Genomic DNA, 19,775 nt, shown 5'->3' with positions numbered 1-19,775 from the left:
AAACTGTAAAACTTCTGAACAATAAGGAAGACTGCTCGGCGCTATCAAACTTAGGTGACTGACTTTTGGTGAGCAGTTCACTGCTAAATCTTTGCAGGTTGAAGATGCGGTGTAATTATGGACTCTAGAGTTTCCACCCAAGGATGTAGTACTATAGAGCATCCAGGGTTAAGAAAAGACTACAGGCCTTATGGGCCTTCTGCCATCCACTGTTGCCATACTTGCTCACTCACCGCGGCTCGGACACTGCTTGTGAAATACAGTGATGACATAAAATTATACATCGCTTGGTACAGCTGTTGCAAGACTAATAATAATATAAATGCCAGATTATCTCCAGTCATTAATGAAATTACAGTCGTGAAATTTCGTTTTACCATAACGTTTCTAAGGAGATTAGCCCACTGACTGTAACATTCGAAATAGAATACAGTAAGATTTTGAACATGCAGGGATGCGAACTAAATATTATTGTTATTATTATTATTAATAATAATAATAATAATAATAATAATAATAATAACATCCATGTCCAGAAACCGAAATGATTGTCTTGTTTCTTATATCGGAGAATGTTTCATGATCGTTGTTGCTTTAAGGGAGCGCAGTGCTGAGTCTATTAGCCCCCCAAAACATTTCATTATTAAGGCAAATACTGTGTGGTTACAACACAGGAAGCTGACGGCGAGATATCGCCATCTCTGTGATGTATCCTTCAGGTCATTTCAGATAAATTTACTCGTAAGTGACAACAGATGCTAGGGCTTCATGTCTATCACAAAATAGGGCTTCATAATTATCACAAAATAGGATAACTTAAATATTCTTCCGCAACATAAAATGCTGAGTGACCTATTCGTATGATTTCTTAAAATCAGGTAGTTCGGGGTTGCTGTTTACAGAAGTGAGGATTGTGCTCAGAGTTTGCGGTTCATCTCTAAAACAGAATTCATGAACAGTGCGCCGTATTCTACTTCTGACAAAATCATCGTATTTAATGAGTCTGGAATTACTGCGAATTAACTTTTTCCTTTCCCGCTTCTTGCTGGGACTCTGGAGTGGCCCTTCGCTGGCTTCCTTCCTTATTTTGAAGACGAAAGACCTCGAAATTCCTAAAAACTTCGCGGCTTTATCTACTACCCAGTTTACACTTCGTCCTGGATGCTTTGTTTTCAAATATGAAAATGAATTAAACATCATTTGCCGTTCCTTTCTCCTGACAACTTCACTACTTCTCCTTTTCACATGTTCAGCTATAATTTAAATGTATTACTCGCTGATCGATTATATAAAATACTAAACAAACAAAAACAATACACGATACACACAACCAAAAGCAATGCAATACACGAAAAAAGGAAACACAATATACTGTATTTATAACAAAACACTATGCACCCCAGGAAGACGATCACTTCACTCTGCCGAATATCTCCCTTACATAAGCAATCACTGTAATGAGTGACACACACAAAATGATGATTCGCAGTGGTTAAGCTGAGTTATTACACGTGTTGACTACTGTACACACTTCCGCACTACACGCTGAAATGTGGCGCGCAATGCGACAAGCATGGCCGGCTGTTCCGTGTACTGAACCGCATATACGATATTTAAAAGGATAAACTCAAAGATATCAAAATGATTTTACGTCTTCTTCAGTATTGTATGGCACAACCAATGCTTGTTTCATAAGAAAAATTATACATTTTGATAGGAATTCATTATAATTTTTATATACATGTAGAACTAAAGTGGGTAACACCAATAGAAGTAAAAGTCCATAAGGCCTGTAGTCTTTTCTTAACGCTGGATGCTCTGTAGTGAGGGTGTAAGGGGAAAGCGCGCTCTTAGACAGTTACCGAAGGACAGAGGTAACGAGGAGACGGTAGGGAGATTAGGCTTTAAGGACAGTTCGTTAAAGTTAATTAATCAAATCAATCAACATTAATCTGCATTTATGGCAGTCACCCAGGTAGCAGATTTCCTATCTGTTGTTTTCCTAGGCATTTCTTAAACGATTGCAAAACTTGAAAATTCAAATCAATCAACATTGATCTGCATTTACGGCAGTCACCCACGTGGCAGATTTCCTATCTGTCGTTTTCCTACACATTTATTAAATGACTTAAAAATTTGGAAATTAATTGAACAATTCCCTTGGCAAATTATTCCAATCCCTAACTCCCCCACTTATAAACGAATATTTGCCCCCAATTTGTTCTCTTGAATTCCAACTTTATCTTCATATTGTGATCTTTCCTACTTTTAAAAACAAAACTCTAACTTATCGTCTACTAATGTCATTCCACGCCATCTCTCCACTGACGTCTCGGAACATACTACTTACACGTGCAGCTCGATTCCTTTCTCCCAAGTCTTCCAAGACCAAACTTTGCAACATTTTCGTTACGCTACTCTTTTGTCGGAAATCACACAGAACAAATCGAGCTGCTTTTCTTTGGATTTTTTCCAGTTCTCGAATCACGTAATCCTGGTGAGGGTCCGATACACTAGAACCATACTCTAGTTGCGGTCTTGTTAGAAACGTATATGCCCTCTCCTTTACATCCTTACTACAATCCCTAAACACCCTCATAACCATGTGCAGAGATCTGCACCCTTTATTTACAATCCCATTTATATGATTACCCCTGTACCGGGGATACACCTTCTCCGTCCCGTTGAACTCCGCACCTTAAAGCCATCTGTGTGGTGAATCCGGAACTAATGTAACTCAAAATACTTGGACCTTCAACCATTAGATGTCACTACTATCGGCCTATCTGCCACTCTCTGGCAGGATTGCGGACAATTAATTTTAAGGGAAATTTCAATTTTCAATGTTTGTAAAACTTAAGCTTTTGTAGATTGTTTTTTATATGTTAAAGCTGTCAACACTCCTATGGATTCTTTCTTCCTTAAGTTAATAACCAATCAGGAATTTTGTGCATTTTTCTCTAGCCAATTAAAATTGGGGGTGTGTACAGAAATTCTGCTGATCTCAAGAGAGTTCTGGAACGTTTCCCTCTCAGATGCTATAAAAGCTGGGCGCTTTAGGGCCTATTGTGATCACCGTCACTCAAGTCTAGTGTGTGCGCGGCGTAATAGCGAGGCTGGGACTGCCTTGCTGTCGTCCGAAAAGCCCAACTAATCAAGGTATTGCAGAAATTTCTTAACATGTGATAGCTCCAGGCAGATAACTTGAGAGGAAGGTTTCAAATTTATTTTCTTAATGTAAAGTTCTAAGTTATTGTTTAAATGTAAATTTGCAGCAAGTCTGAGGACGCTGTTCTAATCCCCACTGGGAAATATGTAAATTAAGGGAATAAAGACTGTTCACCCTCTGTTAATTCACATTCAACTTGGTATGGGCTGACAAAGATTTTCTAAACCTCTAAATTCTTCTCACTGTTTTGGTACTTAATATTTCACATCTAGTCACCCCTCCGTTTTGTAAGCATAGCCTCTGCAATTTCGGGCCATAAGCCCATTTAGGATGTTGTTTTTCAGAAAGTAGTGCATGTGTTTCGCCTCTTAACATTTTGTTCATGGCCGATCGTCTTAAACCTTTTAATTATATATTAAGGCCATTTAGTATGGGCACTCATTGCCCCGGTTTAAAGTGTAATTATTTATAAACGAGTGTGTAACAGACTGTTGAGCAGAAGTGACTGCAAACACTGTTTCGAAAGTTGTAAGAAATAATTTTGTAAGAAGCTTGTGCCTCTTAGAGGCTGCACTGCAGTAACCTTTCGGAGCTCAGTCTCCTAGAATATAAGTGAGTGGAGCAAATATGTTGTTGTAAAATAGTGTATCTTCAGAGCTACAATGCTCATCGCTTGTAAACCATTGTGTCGATAATTTTCTCTATTGTACCTCATTTTTGGACTCATAGTCCGCTGTTGTCACCCGAGCTGACAAGCTCATCATAATTATATTGTTGTTTGTTCAGAATATCTATCAAATTTTTAAAAAGGAAAGAAATATAATTTCATAATTTAGTGCTTAAACTTATTCTCTGTTCATTTCCCTGTCCACCCATACACCCCAGCACCTTCTTACACCTCTAGGAACCACGGAATTTTCGTATCAACCCCAATGAAGATCTTCCCTTATATTAACACCTAGGTAGTTACAGTAATCTCCATAAGGAACTTTCACTCCGTCAACGGTCCGACTCGTTGGCTGAATGGTCAGCGTACTGGCCTTCGGTTCAGAGTGTGCCGGGTTAGATTCCCGGCGAGGTGGGGATTTTAACCTTAATTGGTTAATTCCAATGGCTCGGGGGCTGGGTGTGTGTGGCGTATTCAACATTAGAAATCATCCTAGGTAGGACCCTCACCTTTACAGTCATGCAGGTCGCTTAACAGGCCGTCTACTAGAAAAATACCTGCACCAGGCATCTCCGGAGGCCATACGCTATTATTATCACCACTTCAACGCAGTAATATAAACTGAGAAGAAGAATCTAATAACTGAAACGCACAACGTGCCTGCTGTCCATCTCACAACATTGTCGAATTCTGTTTGCAGTTTCTCACAATCTTGTAACTTATTTATTACTCCATACAGAATAGCAGCATTCGCAAAAAGCCTTATCTCTGATCCACATCATAACTCTTATCATTTATATATGTTGTGCCCTAAAAGGGATTACGAATATAGGTAAGCATGAAATCTCGGGTCGATACGGGCTAAAATGGGATAATAGGTGCAAAGGGTGGCTAGATACACAAAGAGAGGGTTATAATTTAAATGAGAAAGAAAATAACAACATACAAGAATATAAATATATTATGAAAAGCAAAAATCTGGAAAAAATAACATTGCATCACAATTCCAGCGTTGTACTGAACATAACAGACATCTGTACTATGGCATAAACGTTGTAGATTAATACATTTACCTTGCCTTTATCTTTCAAATGAATAACAAAACAATGTTTTATATTTAAATGTGACTTCAATTCCTCTTTATCAAATATCCATTAAGTTCTTCATTTTGTTATCACTCACAGTCACTTAAATGCCTATAGTTTGATAGTTTGATTCTTTACAGTTTGATTCAAATACTTAAAAACTATATAATTTATTACTTTATAGCCACCTTATGAAAACAGGTCAAACATGATTAAATTACTGATATCACTCCTTCATGTACTTCATAAATATATTTATATGTTACTTAACCAGTCAAAATAAGCTTAGTTTAATTTACATTTTACTGTCACCAAAGCGCATCAATTGAGAACTTTGCAAAAAATTTATGAACCTAAATTTTACACTCGTGAAAGAATTTAAAAAATATAAGTTAGATCAAATTATACAAAAAATAATCATCACTGTCATCATGTACTAAAACGTTATGCTGGAATTTGTGGCAAATTAATCCGATATGATTTCAATTCAGGAAAAGCAATACGTAGAATGAAACAAACCCACATTTTGGGTCTTTTGCCCCCAACATGTGGTCATGGCGGTCTCCAAGATTCATACATCATAGCTAGTAGAAGTCCTTCACGACATGAGTTGCCCTTCAGCTCCCCTCCATGACTTAATCTTCCATCATGGGTTTGTAAAAGGCCGTTGCTGGTTGGTTGGTTCTCCTCGAACTCCTATTCATCTCAAATCCAAATGCGGATGTCATAAATCTTGCAAGTCATAAGATGAACTCGTGCCGTGATGAGATCAAATTTAAAGAATTACATTTCACTCTTTTCTTTCAAAGACGCCAACTTCTAACTTGATCAATGTCTAACCTCACGAGTAACATAAATTTTAAAGTTAATAATTGCCTTAACACAAGATAACCGCTTCATTAAATTAATTAATTGTATCGGCTGTCCTCTTTGCATTACAACTATGCATGTTCAAGCGCACACATGTTCAACATGATGAACCACATAAAAGGAAAACGTAACTTCACGACCTGTCAGTAATTGACGTGCATATGTCACACTTTGCACAAGAAAAACTTTTCAATCACTGTTCAATTTAAACCATTTAACACTTGCTTCAGCACATTAACACTACCGAAAGTATGCATGCTTGCATTAGCGTGTGTAATTGTTCACAATCCAAGTGTCCAATTCGACGTGATATACACTGCTATCTCGAATACATTAGAGTTCGTAAACACATCTTTAATTTTACCTGACTTCATTACGACAGCCTTCTCGAGGTTTCTAGCATCTAACTACGTATATATACTATCTGTGCACTTTTTAGTGATAGATTTATACCCTAGTGCTGAAGAGGTCGACTTCGGTTATCTTCGAGATTCGTATTGGCAACCTTTGAAACACAAACTAAGAATCGCTTATCATCGCTGTGCGCCATCTGGCGTACACTTTAAGTACTCGTACTGTTGTTGTTTACACAGCAAAGCCAAACTATACAATTGATGCTAGGAACACGTTTCGCAACGGGAAATGTTATATAGTATTATATATTGTGTGTGTGTGACACAGTTGTTTGCTTAAAATAATAAAGGTTTATAAAATTCATATCGATCGATCATATTATCGATTCAATTCAGATTTCATTTCCATTCAGTTGGCAGTATTAACGGAACCCTTCTTACTTCTCCGAGTACAAAAATCTATCACTAAAAAGTGCGCATACTATACTTCGTGTTGTAAAGACGATATTCCATAACGTAACCTTCTCGAGACTTTGAATGATTAATAAAATACAGATACTTCGTCGTTGTAGAGACGATATTCCATAATGATAAAAACATAACTGACAACGTACAGGCATTACTTTTGTATAGAAAAGACGATGTTCCAGACATAAAAGACAACAAAGTTCTTCTCGGCGGCCGTTTAATTTCCTCCATGTTGATCAAAGATGTCGGGTGGAAAGATGTACCACTTCCGAGTATCACCACGTGGTCCAAAGAACAAAGAGAGAAGATAGCCCACATGCGCCAGTCTAGGATGCGCTTGAGAACGGTTGGCTGTTGAGAGAGCTCTTGCATTATTGTAGTGATAAAGTAGTGAAAACCTATTGAAATATCTTAATTTTGTGTATATCTGATTCATTTAGTGCTGTTTATATAGTGGTGTTTAGTGCTTGTTGGTTGAAATTGGGAGTAGTAATAATTATTTAAATTTTGTAACAAGTAATTCAGTTGGTCTTCAGTAAATTACGTTTTCTAGGTTAAGTAGGCTAGCTAGGTGCACCTTGTTTCGAATTTAGGTTTAGGTAATACTTTAGGTAACAATATTAACTTTAAAAATATTTGTAAATATCTGTAGGTTCGTTGGTTGTACTTACAAAGGCAGATTATCATAAGGAATAGTACCGTAACTTCTGCAGCAACTTCTTCGGTATTTCGTATAGATATACGTTCAAACTATCGCGAAGGTAATAATTTACTACATTAAAAAACACGATACGCCTGTAAACTTCCATTTAAAAAGAAGTTAAAGAGATTACACGGTAATAGATAACAGTCGTACTGTTAATGATTATTGTCGCTCCTCATATTCAAATATTGCATTGTTGGCTACAGTCGTGAACAAAGGGTGTAGTATAGTCAAGTAAATATAAATAAAAATCAGCTGACCTTGTATTCCATTCATTTGTACTTCTGAGTAGGTAGTTAGTATCCGTAATTTATATTTCGCTCCCTCGATCTTTCAGTATTTATGAGCGGTTAGCTAATAATAATAAAGTTCATATATCCCAGTAATTGCAGTTCAAGTCCCTGGAGTAGTAGTAGTAGTTTTGACAGAAATATTTGAGAAATTATTGTAGACAACCTCGTATTTTTCAGTAGGCCTAATTAAGGACACTTTTTTTTTCTCTGTCCCGTGGAGTAGGGAAAATAATAGTAATCCACCAGCTGTAATAATCACATAACCACATTTCAGTAGAATTGTAGTGAAGATAAGGTATAATATATTAGACAGTATCTTGCCAGTTATATTCGTGTTTTTCTTCGTGTACAGCAATCCTTTTCATACTTAAGCATTTAACCAAACGCAGTGTAGTGTAGTGTAGTGTAGATACATTGTAGTATAGATACAGTACATTTAGATAGTGCTGCATCTTGCCTGCTATATTCGTGTGTTATCTTTCGTGTGTATCTATTAGACCCTAATATTAATAATAATTTGTCTAAGCATTTAGCTTCGTTGGTAATCTTTGAGTACAGTAGTTCTTGCAAATTTCATTTCTGTTGTGCTTAGTAGTGACATACGGTACGGTACTGGTATCGTAATTAGGATACGTCTGAAAGTAGTTTAAAAATTACTGTAGTGTACTGTACAGTAGTATACGAGTAATATCCTATTAGAATTTAGTGTGCTTATTTTATTATTGTAAAATATTTCTGTAGTACTGGTGTAGTAGAGGTATCCGTAGAAACTCTCACTAAAATATTGTTGAAATTAGGATAGGCTTAATTGCAGTTTGGAATTGTGTAGTTCTTGTGTAGGCTATTACTTTCGATATTCAGTAATTAACAGCAGTTTTTATCCTGTTAGGGGTTGTAGGATTTTACAAAATAGAGCACGACTAAGTAGTATTGTAGTCTAGTCGTATATTAATTACCTTATTGTTGTGTACTATCCCAGACAATATATCCCTCCGTAAAGAATGGCTAAGGAGCGCGAGTGTACTTATTGTGGGTGTGGTGAGGCATTGAGGGGTATGAGGGAGGAGTTGGAAAGTTTGAGGGAGATAATTAGGATTCTCACAGAAGATAGGACTCCCTCAAACAATGTACAGGTTATAGTAGGTGTACAAGAGAGAGGGGAAGGAACGGGAGGAGTTGTAGAAGACAGGTGGTCTAATGTTCTAAGGGGAAGGAGATTGCAGGCCAAGGGCTCTATTCAGGATCAGAATTCAGGACAGGTGTCTGTGCGAAATCGGTACGAGTCACTCCAGGTAGAACAACAGAGGGAAGATGAGGGACAGGGAACTGTTGCTGAGATGCATGGAAGTAGGAGGAAGGGAAAAGGTAGGAAAGGGAAATGTAGAGTAGAGGATAGGAAAAGACAGGTGGAACAGGGTCATGGGAAGGAGAAAAGGGAGGAGGAAGTAGCTTCTGCAGCTATCAGCAAAGATAGGGCTGACCAGGAGGGGAGGGGATCAAATGAGGTGGGTAGGGTTGAGGCTCTGGTCATGGGGGATTCCATCGTTAGACACGTGGGGAAAGTGTGTGGAGGAAAGGGAACCAGGGTAGAATGTTAACCAGGAATTAGGTTGAGGCAGATGTTGAGGAAAGTAGAAAAGAGGGAGGAGGGGAAGGAGAAGGTGGTAGTGTTTCACGTTGGTACCAACAACGTAAGGCAAGCTGATATAAGTACCAACATAGTTGGAGATGTGTGGGATCTGGTAAATGCAGCACGGGTGAAGTTTACGCAGAGATTGTTATTAGTGGAATACTGTGTAGGAGGGATACTGACTGGAGGGTGATTGGGGATTTAAATGAGACTATGGAGTGGGTATGTGGGAAACTGGGAGTGAAATTTCTAGATCCTAATGGGTGGGTAGGAGATAGGGATCTGCGCTCGGATGGCCTTCATTTAAACCGCAGTGGTACGTATAAGTTAGGAAAATTGTTTGGAAGGGTAATAGGGAGGTACATTCAGGGAAACGGGATGGTCTAGGGAGCGGTGATAAGGGAACAGGGAACTGAAAATCAAGTAGGGATGACATAAAATTGTTAGTGTTGAACTGTAGAAGTATTGTAAAGAAAGGAATAGAATTAAGTAATTTAATAGATATATATTTACCAGATATTGTAATAGAAGTTTAATCATGGCTTAGAAATGATATAATGGATGCAGAAATTTTCTCACGGCACTGGAGTGTGTATCGTAGAGATAGGATAGGAAAGGTGGGAGGGGGAGTTTTCATTCTGGTGAAAGAAGAATTTGTAAGCTACGAAAAAGTTAAAGATGAGACATATGAAATTCTAGGTGTAAGGCTCATTTCTAAAGATAATAGGCAACTTGATATATTTGGAGTGTACAGATCGGGAAAGGGTAGCACTGATGCGGATTCGGAATTATTTGATAGGATAGTCAGCTATGTGGGAAACGACATGGAAAGAAATGTGATTGTAGCGGGAGATCTGAATTTGCCAGATGAAAAATTGGGAAGGAAATGCGAACGACAGGAAGCATGACCAACAAATGGCAAATAAGTTAACATGGGAAGGACAGCTGATTCAGAAAGTGATGCAACAAACCAGAGGGAAAAATATCCTGGATGTGGTGCTGATAAAACCAGATGAGCTCTATAGGGAAACTGAAGTAATAGATGGTATTAGTGATCATGAAGCTGTTTTTGTGGTAGTTAAAAATAAATGCGATAGAAAGGAAGGTCTTAAAAGTAGGACTGTTAGGCAGTACCATATGGCTGATAAAGCAGGTATGAGGCAGTTTCTAAAAAGTAACTATGATCGGTGGAAAACGGTAAATAAAAATGTAAACATACTCTGGGATGGGTTTAAAGAAATTGTTGAGGAAAGCGAAAACAGGTTTGTACCTTTAAGGGTGGTAAGGAATGGTAAAGACCCACCTTATTACAATAGAGAAATAAAGAGACTAAGAAGGAGGTGCAGACTGGAAAGAAATAGAGTTAGAAATGGCTGTGAAAGTAAGGAGAAATTGAAGGAACTTACTAGAAAATTGAACCTAGCAAAGAAGGCAGCTAAGGATAACATGATGGCAAGCATAATTGGCAGTCATACAAATTTTAGTGAAAAATGGAAGGGTATGTATAGGTATTTTAAGGCAGAAACAGGTTCCAAGAAGGACATTCCAGGAATAATTAATGAACAAGGGGAGTGTGTATGTGAGGATCTTCAAAAGGCAGAAGTATTCAGTCAGCAGTATGTAAAGATTGTTGGTTACAAGGATAATGTCGAGATAGAGGAAGAGACTAAGGCCAAAGAAGTAATAAAATTTACATATGATAACAATGACATTTACAATAATATACAAAAGTTGAAAACTAGAAAAGCGGCTGGAATTGATCACATTTCTGGGGATATACTAAAGACAATGGGTTGGAATATAGTACCATATCTGAAGTACTTATTTGATTATTGTTTGGTTGAAGGAGCTATACCAGATGAATGGAGAGTTACTATAGTAGCCCCTGTGTATAAAGGAAAGGGTGATAGACATAAGGCTGAAAATTACAGGCCAGTAAGTTTGACATGCATTGTATGTAAGCTTTGGGAAGGCATTCTTTCTGATTATATTAGACATGTTTGTGAAATTAATAACTGGTTCGATAGAAGGCAATTCGGTTTTAGGGAAGGTTATTCCACTGAAGCTCAACTTGTAGGATTCCAGCAAGATATAGCAGATATCTTGGATTCTGGAGGTCAAATGGACTGCATCGCGATTGAGATGTCTAAAGCATTTGATAGGGTGGATCATGGGAGACTACTGGCAAAAATGAGTGCAATTGGACTAGACAAAAGAGTGACTGAATGGGTTGCTATATTTCTAGAAAATAGATCTCAGAGAGTTAGAGTAGGTGAAGCTTTGTCTGACCCTGTAATAGTTGAGAGGGGAGTTCCTCAGGGCAGTGTTATCGGACCTTTATGTTTTCTTATATATATAAATGATATGAGTAAAGGAGTGGAATCGGAGGTAAGGCTTTTTGCGGATGATGTTATTCTCTATAGAGTGATAAATAAGTTACAAGATTGTGAGCAACTGCAACGTGACCTCGAAAATGTTGTGAGATGGACAGCAGGCAATGGTATGTTGATAAACGGGGCTAAAAGTCAGGTTGTGAGTTTCACAAATAGGAAAAGTCCTCTCAGTTTTAATTACTGCGTTGATGGGGTGAAAGTTCCTTTTGGGGATCATTGTAAGTATCTAGGTGTTAATATAAGGAAAGATCTTCATTGGGGTAATCACATAAATGGGATTGTAAATAAAGGGTACCGATCTCTGCACATGGTTATGAGGGTGTTTAGGGGTTGTAGTAAGGATGTAAAGGAGAGTGCATATAAGTCTCTGGTAAGACCCCAACTAGAGTATGGTTCCAGTGTATGGGACCCTCACCAGGATTACCTGATTCAAGAACTGGAAAACATCCAAAGAAAAGCAGCTCGAATTGTTCTGGGTGATTTCCGACAAAAGAGTAGCGTTACAAAAATGTTGCAATGTTTGGGTTGGGAAGAATTGAGAGAAAGAAGAAGAGCTGCTCGACTGAGTGGTATGTTCCGAGCTGTCAGCGGAGAGATGGCGTGGAATGACATTAGTAGACGAATAGGTTTGAATGGCGTTTATAAAAGTAGGAAAGAACACAATATGAAGATAAAGTTGGAATTCAAGAGGACAAACTGGGGCAAATATTCATTTATAGGAAGGGGAGTTAGGGATTGGAATAACTTACCAAGGGAGATGTTCAATAAACTTCCAATTTCTTTGAAATCATTTCGGAAAAGGCTAGGAAAGCAACAGATAGGGAATCTGCCACCTGGGCGACTGCCCTAAATGCAGATCAGTATTGATTGGTTGAAACATTTGGATGGACTCATGCATGTAACCAATCCGGGTACATAGCCTCCTTCGTCGGATTAAATTTTAATCAGACATGTTTAAATTTACTGTTAATCATTCCCGCGACGTTTCCACTTCTTTGCTGATAGTAAAGTTTAAGATTAGAAGCATGATAAATTCCTCCTTCTCTTCCATTCAAATTTACGAAGTATTAATTAATAAGATCCATTCTCCAAGTCTTCCAATATCCTATTTGGTCCCACATGCGATCTAGCAAATTTACTGTAGACTCTACCTTCAGGTTTGGATACAACGGTTTTTTTTTCAATAATACAAGTTCTCCTTCTCGCAAAGGTCTATTTTATTTCCTACTGCAATACCGTCTTAATCTTTTATCAGCTTGGTGCCTTAGTTTGTCCCTTGTCCTCTGAATTCAATCTTCATGCCTTGGACCTTTGTCTAGAGGAATACAAGATCTTCTAGGTTTTTGTTGAAGATGTAATACCTTAGGTATTTGTCCTGTTGATTCAAGAACGGTAGAATTTACACAATGTTCAATTATTGGCAAAATAACCATTTCCAATGCTGTCTTGGACAGAATATAATGCAATACTTAGCAATTTCAGACATTAATCCTTCAGCCGGATTTGCCTGCGGGTGTCTGTTGGAATTCATAATATGTCTGATGTCTAGTTTTTCCATAGCAGACCCGAATTAAATGCTGGTAAATTGAGATCCATGATCTGTTAAGACGTAGTCTGGCCGACACATAATTGGAATTATATTATCTCGAAGTCTCTTCAGAATGTTGTTTGCCTTTGCCTTTTGAATCGGCAGCAACATGCAATATTATTTAGTAAAGATGTCCATGTCTACTACTAAATACCTCTTAGCTCTTTAAGTTTAAAGCAAAAATCTCCTTAAGTTTAGATGGTATAATAGGTTTGATTATTTCATGAGGTGGTGGTGGTGGTGATTTTTGTTTTAAGAGGAAGTACAACGAGGTAATCATCCTCTCTGAACCAATGAGTGGAAACGTTTCGTTCTCTGACAAACATCACAAGTTTTTATAGTTTCAGAGACATCTTGGCGTAACATTTTCCAAGTAAATTTTTCTGATATTAAGTCGTATGTCTTCTCTGCTCCCGAATACCCAATGATTCTATGTGCATGCCATATGATGTCAATCCTAAATTTACATGGAGTAAGATACGTAATTTAGTACAATTCCTATCAGTATAATATTTATATAATATTCCATTTTTCAATAAGTAAGGTCTTGAAATGCGTTCCATATTACTATTATTAGCATCTTGTGGCGTCATTCTCCCATCTAACAGTCGAATAATATCACGCAATTCTGGATCTCTCTTCTGAGCTTGTGGTATATATCGTAATCTTCGTAGTAGCTCTTGAGCATTTGGTGTCAATTTTATCTGATTAATCTGTTAGCTACGATCGTCGTCTTGCGGATTGCGGCTAAGAATGTCTGTCATGGTGAATGATAAAGCTCGATGATCAGTCTTCACTATGATCTCAAATCTCAAAATTATCTTTTCCAGTATTCTAGTGCTTGAACTATTGCTAAAGCTTCAATTTGTTTTTTTGTTTTTGCTAGGGGCTTTACGTCGCACCGACACAGATAGGTCTTATGGCGACGATGGGATAGGAAAGGCCTAGGAGTTGGAAGGAAGCGGCCGTGGCCTTAATTAAGGTACAGCCCCAGCATTTGCCTGGTATGAAAATGGGAAACCACGGAAAACCATCTTCAGGGCTGCCGATAGTGGGATTCGAACCTACTATCTCCCGGATGCAAGCTCACAGCCGCGCGCCTCTACGCGCACGGCCAACTCGCCCGGTAAGCTTCAATTTCAGTTGTAGTATAATTTATTTCATGGGTTCCTACTCATGAATGATAAATAATGCCTAGTATTGGTATCAGGATCCTCTTGATAAAGTACTGCACTGATGCCTATTTTTGAAGCATCGGTTTGGATGAAAAATGTCCAATCAAAATTTGGATTGCTCAGTTTTATATTGTCCACCCACCATCATCTTCTTAATAGCAAGAAAAAGTTTCTGTCACTCCTCCGTCCTATTCAAGCGGTTATTCTTACACAAATATTTTTGTAATGGTGCAATTGTTTCTGTATAATTTGGACAATGTGAAGAAAAGAATTGTACCGTTCAAGAAACTGACGTACTAGCCCTTAGCTTGAAACATAATTGATAACAACTTAAATAAATTGTCATCTAAATAAATTAAGAATTAAAGACTTCATGTCCATATTAAAATTTATTGGTAATCAACAATAACATTTTCACCATCGATAACACCATTTACCAACAAGATGGTCTAGCTATGGTCCCACCAACTTTAGGCATCCTAGCTGAAATATATCTTGATTTCTTGGAAAATATAAATATCAATAATAATAATAACAATTTCTCAAATATCTTGGGGTAGGTATGTCAATGACACTATAGTTATTTGAAATGAAGTATCATCCAGTGCTGACTCCACTCTTCTACTTCTTAACCACATTGGCCCTAATATCACCCATGAATCTGAACATAATAAAACATTTAATTTTCTTGACTTATCTATTACCCGACATCCTTATTCTTTAACTATTTTTTTCAGAAAACCAACTCAAACGGCAACCTCTAACCGACAAGATTCTATAACCTAAAAGCATATAAACGAGCTTCCTATAACACCCTAATTTTTGTGCATTTAACAATCCAAAGTCTAAAAAATATTTAAATGATGAATTAAACACCATACGTACTATTGCAAATTTAAATGGCTTTAACAACTCTTTCATAAACTGTATTATTAATAAATTCAAACACCGCCCTAGAACCACATTAACAAAAGATAAAACCAAACCCACTGCATTTTCCACCTTTACTTCCTCCCAAAAGCACATAAAATCGCCAACTTTCTTAAAAAAACATAACATGAAAATATCCTTTAGAACCAATAACGGAAATCTTGATTTATTATACAACTCTATTTCAATTAATAAATCTAACGTTTTCTTCTAAAACCGGTGTGTATAGATTCCAATGCAATAACTGTAGTTCTTCGTATATGGCAGACAGGACGTAACTTTTATATCAGATACTCTGAATACATCAACGTCATAAATACAACAGATTCTCTGCAATATGACAACACATACAAGTTTCTAATAATAATTTCACCAGTATTGATAAACATAAAACATACTTAAAGTTATTAACAAGGGCCTTCTTCTATACACTACTGAAACTCGTTTTATTCAACTTGACCAATACTTCAACCCCAATTTGAATTTAAATGACATTTCTGAAAAACCTACAATTTTATTCGAATTCCTTATCCGCTTTTCAAAAATGCTAAATTTAAATAACCAAATTCAATATTCCAGTTCTTATATAGTTCCTACCAACATTTTCCACGTCCTATAACCCACCCTCCTGATCCACCTTAAACTACCTCACCTCCTCATTTATTTCTCTATTCTTCCCTTTATTTTATTCATTATTTTTCTGCTTCAAATTTTTCTTTCCTCATTACATTCCTCTTTTCCCCTCTTCCATTAGAATTACATTTTCTAACATCTCTAATGATTTTGAGCACTCTCACTTTCAAATTTATACTTTAAACTATTCTAAGTTCGACCTCAACTCTTACCTTTAAGATATCTCATGCTATGTCATTATGCTCCTCAACTGTTCCAATATTGCGCTTTTTAGTATTTTTTCTCTTCATAATTGTTTTTCTCTATATCATCTGTTTTGATAACTTCATTGATCTAACTTACGAAACTTTTGGAAGCTCAGTGCGATCTGCTTTTCAAGAACTTGCTCAGTAATACATATATTTTTTTTTTGCTAGTTGCTTAACGTCGCACCGACACAGATAGGCCTTATGGCGACGATGATACAAACATTTTATCTGCGACTTTCTTCATAAATTTTTGGATCTATCGACAAGCAGTGCTTATTCATAAAATTATACAGTGTCTCATGGACTGCAGTTGAACTCTTCAATAATTTACTCCGTGCTACAATTATATATGTATTTGAATCTGGACCTCTTCACACACAGTGCTCTCTAACACATCTAACTTAAGAGACTTTTAGAAGCACATTGCACATGTGCGTACTTGATCGGCTACTTCTTCATAATTTTTGGATCTATTGACGGGTAGTACTAGTCCCTAAAATTATACAGTGCATCATAAACTGCAAATGAACTCGTCTAGAATTTGCTCCGTACTACATTTGGCTACGTATTTGATTCTGGACTTCTTCCCATACAGTGTTCTCTAACGCGTATGTCTTACTAACGTTATTGATCCATGACTTCTTCATGATTGACCCGCAGTGCTGATCCTTAAAATGATACACTGCCTTATAAACTGCAACTGATGAATACGTATTTAATTTTAGAGTTTTTCATAACATTGTGTGATAGTGCTTCATAAACTGCATCTGACATTATCATATAAACTTCATATATTTACCTGAGCATCTTATTTGTGATTGCCTATATTTCAACGCACAGTACTCCCTAAAGATTTTAGTGCATCACTAACCGCAACCTACAGAATTCTTTATACTTCGCAATTTATTTATCTGTGCATTGTTTTACACTTACTTGTGATCGGCTGATGATGATCAAAATTACTGGTCGAAACCGATACCAGTTTTAATGAAATAGTAATGTAAACTTACATTATTCTTATTTTAATAGTATTGAAATTTTGAACCATTTATACATTCTTTTAACGTAATTTACAATAGCACTCACCACGGTTACTTTCCCTTTCGTTGCTCTGATAATCATCTATCGGTAGAACTTCATCTAACTGTGGGTATTCCAAATACTGTGCTAGTTAATCATGTAAGCAAATGATGTCATTGGAAAAATCACTAATTCCATTATATTTATTCAAAAAGTCAAATCCGATAACAATATTATATTGAACATTAGCCAATATGATGAATATGTGTTCAAACTCTATATTGTCAATGATAATCGTAGCCAGTATCTGAAATTTGCTTTTCACAGACTTTTCAGGAATTATTCCTCTCACCTAAGATTTTAAATTAGTAAGATCTTGATATCGTCATATCTCTTGATTTGATTATAAAGATCTTCAGATATAACAGAGCTCTCCGCCCCAGTATCAATTAACGCACATGAGTAACTCTATTAGTAATCCTGACTTGAATAATTGGTAATCCTCTTGTATTCCGTATGGGCTCCTCCCTTTCTTGTTCTTCAAGCAAATCTTCATCCTGTACATTCCATGCTTCAATCTTGATGATAAACTTTGTTTCAGTATCATATGGCACTGTAATCTCATTTAGTCATTTGGAGTACTTGTTCCCTTGTTCATTAGGAAAACCACCATTTCTCCTCTCACACTTATCACTTCTATCAGCTTGCTGATAATCTTCAGATTACCCTAATAATTTATCAATCTATTTTTGATCTTCATATTGACTCCTATTTTCTCCTTTTTTAGAATGAATCTCAGGTATCTGTTGCTCCTTCAGAAACCTATCAAGACGTTCTTGAGTTTCTTTGTGTCTTCTTTCTAACTCTTGTCTTTGATCATCATCATTTCTATTTTTATTGTATCTTTGATTCTGAAGGTCCAGTTCCCTGGCTGAATGGTCAGCATCCTGGCTTGTGAGCACCCAGGATCAATTGCCAGCCTGGTTGAGGATTGTAACAGTGTTTGGTTAACTTCTCTGACTCGGGGACTGAGTGTTTGTGTTCATCGTAACACAACTCGTCACTGAGATTTACATGTTTACAGACATTGCATAAGAGATATAAACAAAATTTAACACCCTGCTAAGTACCATAGATTATTCAGAAAGGACTTTGTATTTACTATTTTACATAAAGTCTTAATTATTCTACACCCATCAAGGAAACATGTAATAGTGAATATATTTCTACAAGTAGGATTGGTGAAAGGAATGGCATTCGGCTGTAAAACAGGGTCAAATCCACATTAAGTGTTGACTCCACTAAAATTAGTTGAGAAATGTCAGTGTTGCGATAAAATGGCGGAAAGCATAAGGCGGTAAATTGTAGATTTACTTAGGAGAATAAACTGAATTATTTTGAAGGTATGCAAGACTATAAAGTTCATTTTAATTAATTTAAAATTAATTTCATTTCAGACTTATGCTGACCGGCTGGATCCAAAGGGCCTAGATCCCAGATCAAAGAGAGTAGTAATGGATGTGGTTCACAGCACACGACTAGAGAATGGTTTGCTCAACTCCAGACTTTCAGCTATAGCAGTACTGAATATGGCTCCTGATTTTTCTACTCATTTAAGTAGACTGCCAGAATCACTGCTTGCATCAACAGTAGGTGTGTACCGCACGAAACCCTGAAGTTGAACACTCAAGATATTACCTCAGTTACTGGCACCCACAAATGGTACTATGTCTCATGCAGTTAGACGCTTAAGGGAAAAGGATTTTAGTTAATAGCTGCTGAAATATAATGCAGCGTTGTACTTAAAACTAATAACCACCACCATCACTTACAACGTTTGTCTGTATATTTACACTTAACACAAATATAGTAACACTAATAACACGCCAATTTCTAATCAATCTGCGAAGCAGTATCAATATGGCATGACTGATCTACGATAGCTCGCTACTTGAAAAACTGACTCTGGGTATTCCTGAGAAACTTGGGAAACACTGTCAGTTATTTACAAGTGATAAACACGATGTAACCTTAACCTAACTTGCTTTCAGTAACATACAAATAAACAGAAGTTTCCTGAATATCTTTGAACACATCAGGTATTATTTATAACGATTAAATATAACCCAACCTCTAATACATGAAATATATACACATGATTACATTTAAATACATAACCCACCCCAAATTATTTTTAGTTATACCCATAACCTTAACTTGTGTCAATTATCCCCCTATAATTTGATACATTTTTTATTTCTTTCAGACACTTCCTAGGATACAAATTATGTCTTGGTTCAGCGTCGCTTCTTCACCAGTCCTGCCTCCTGGGTCCGGATCTTTCCTCTGGTTTGGTGCGTTCAGTTTCCTCCTTACCTCGATCAGATTGTCCTGTGTCTAGAATCGTTAATCTCACTCTGTCGCCTGATTCTCCTCCAGCTGAAAGAGATTCCCAAGTTACCTCTGGCTCCCCCTGGATTCGTAAGGGCTGTTTCACCGATCGCTGGTCCACTGAATGGAACTTGACTGGAGGGGTGCTCCTCAGTAATT

The 19,775-nt window shown here is 37.0% G+C and overlaps 1 protein-coding gene across 1 annotated transcript in view; it reads left to right on the top strand.

Moving 5' to 3' along the window:
• The window catches only part of LOC136872626 (uncharacterized), a 57,900-nt gene extending 38,555 nt beyond the window's left edge, over positions 1-19,345 (top strand). The window contains exon 3 of the mRNA XM_067146427.2: positions 18,683-19,345. Coding sequence (XP_067002528.2) covers positions 18,683-18,901 — 219 coding nt within the window. The 3' untranslated portion in view covers positions 18,902-19,345. The remainder of the gene's footprint in view (positions 1-18,682) is intronic.
• The last annotated feature ends 430 nt before the right edge of the window (positions 19,346-19,775 follow it).

Source organism: Anabrus simplex, chromosome 4 (assembly GCF_040414725.1).
Source record: "Anabrus simplex isolate iqAnaSimp1 chromosome 4, ASM4041472v1, whole genome shotgun sequence".
NCBI classification, from domain to species: Eukaryota; Metazoa; Arthropoda; class Insecta; order Orthoptera; family Tettigoniidae; genus Anabrus; species Anabrus simplex.
The sequence above is the reverse complement of the archived record's forward strand: the minus strand, read 5'-3'. Positions and strand labels throughout refer to the sequence as shown.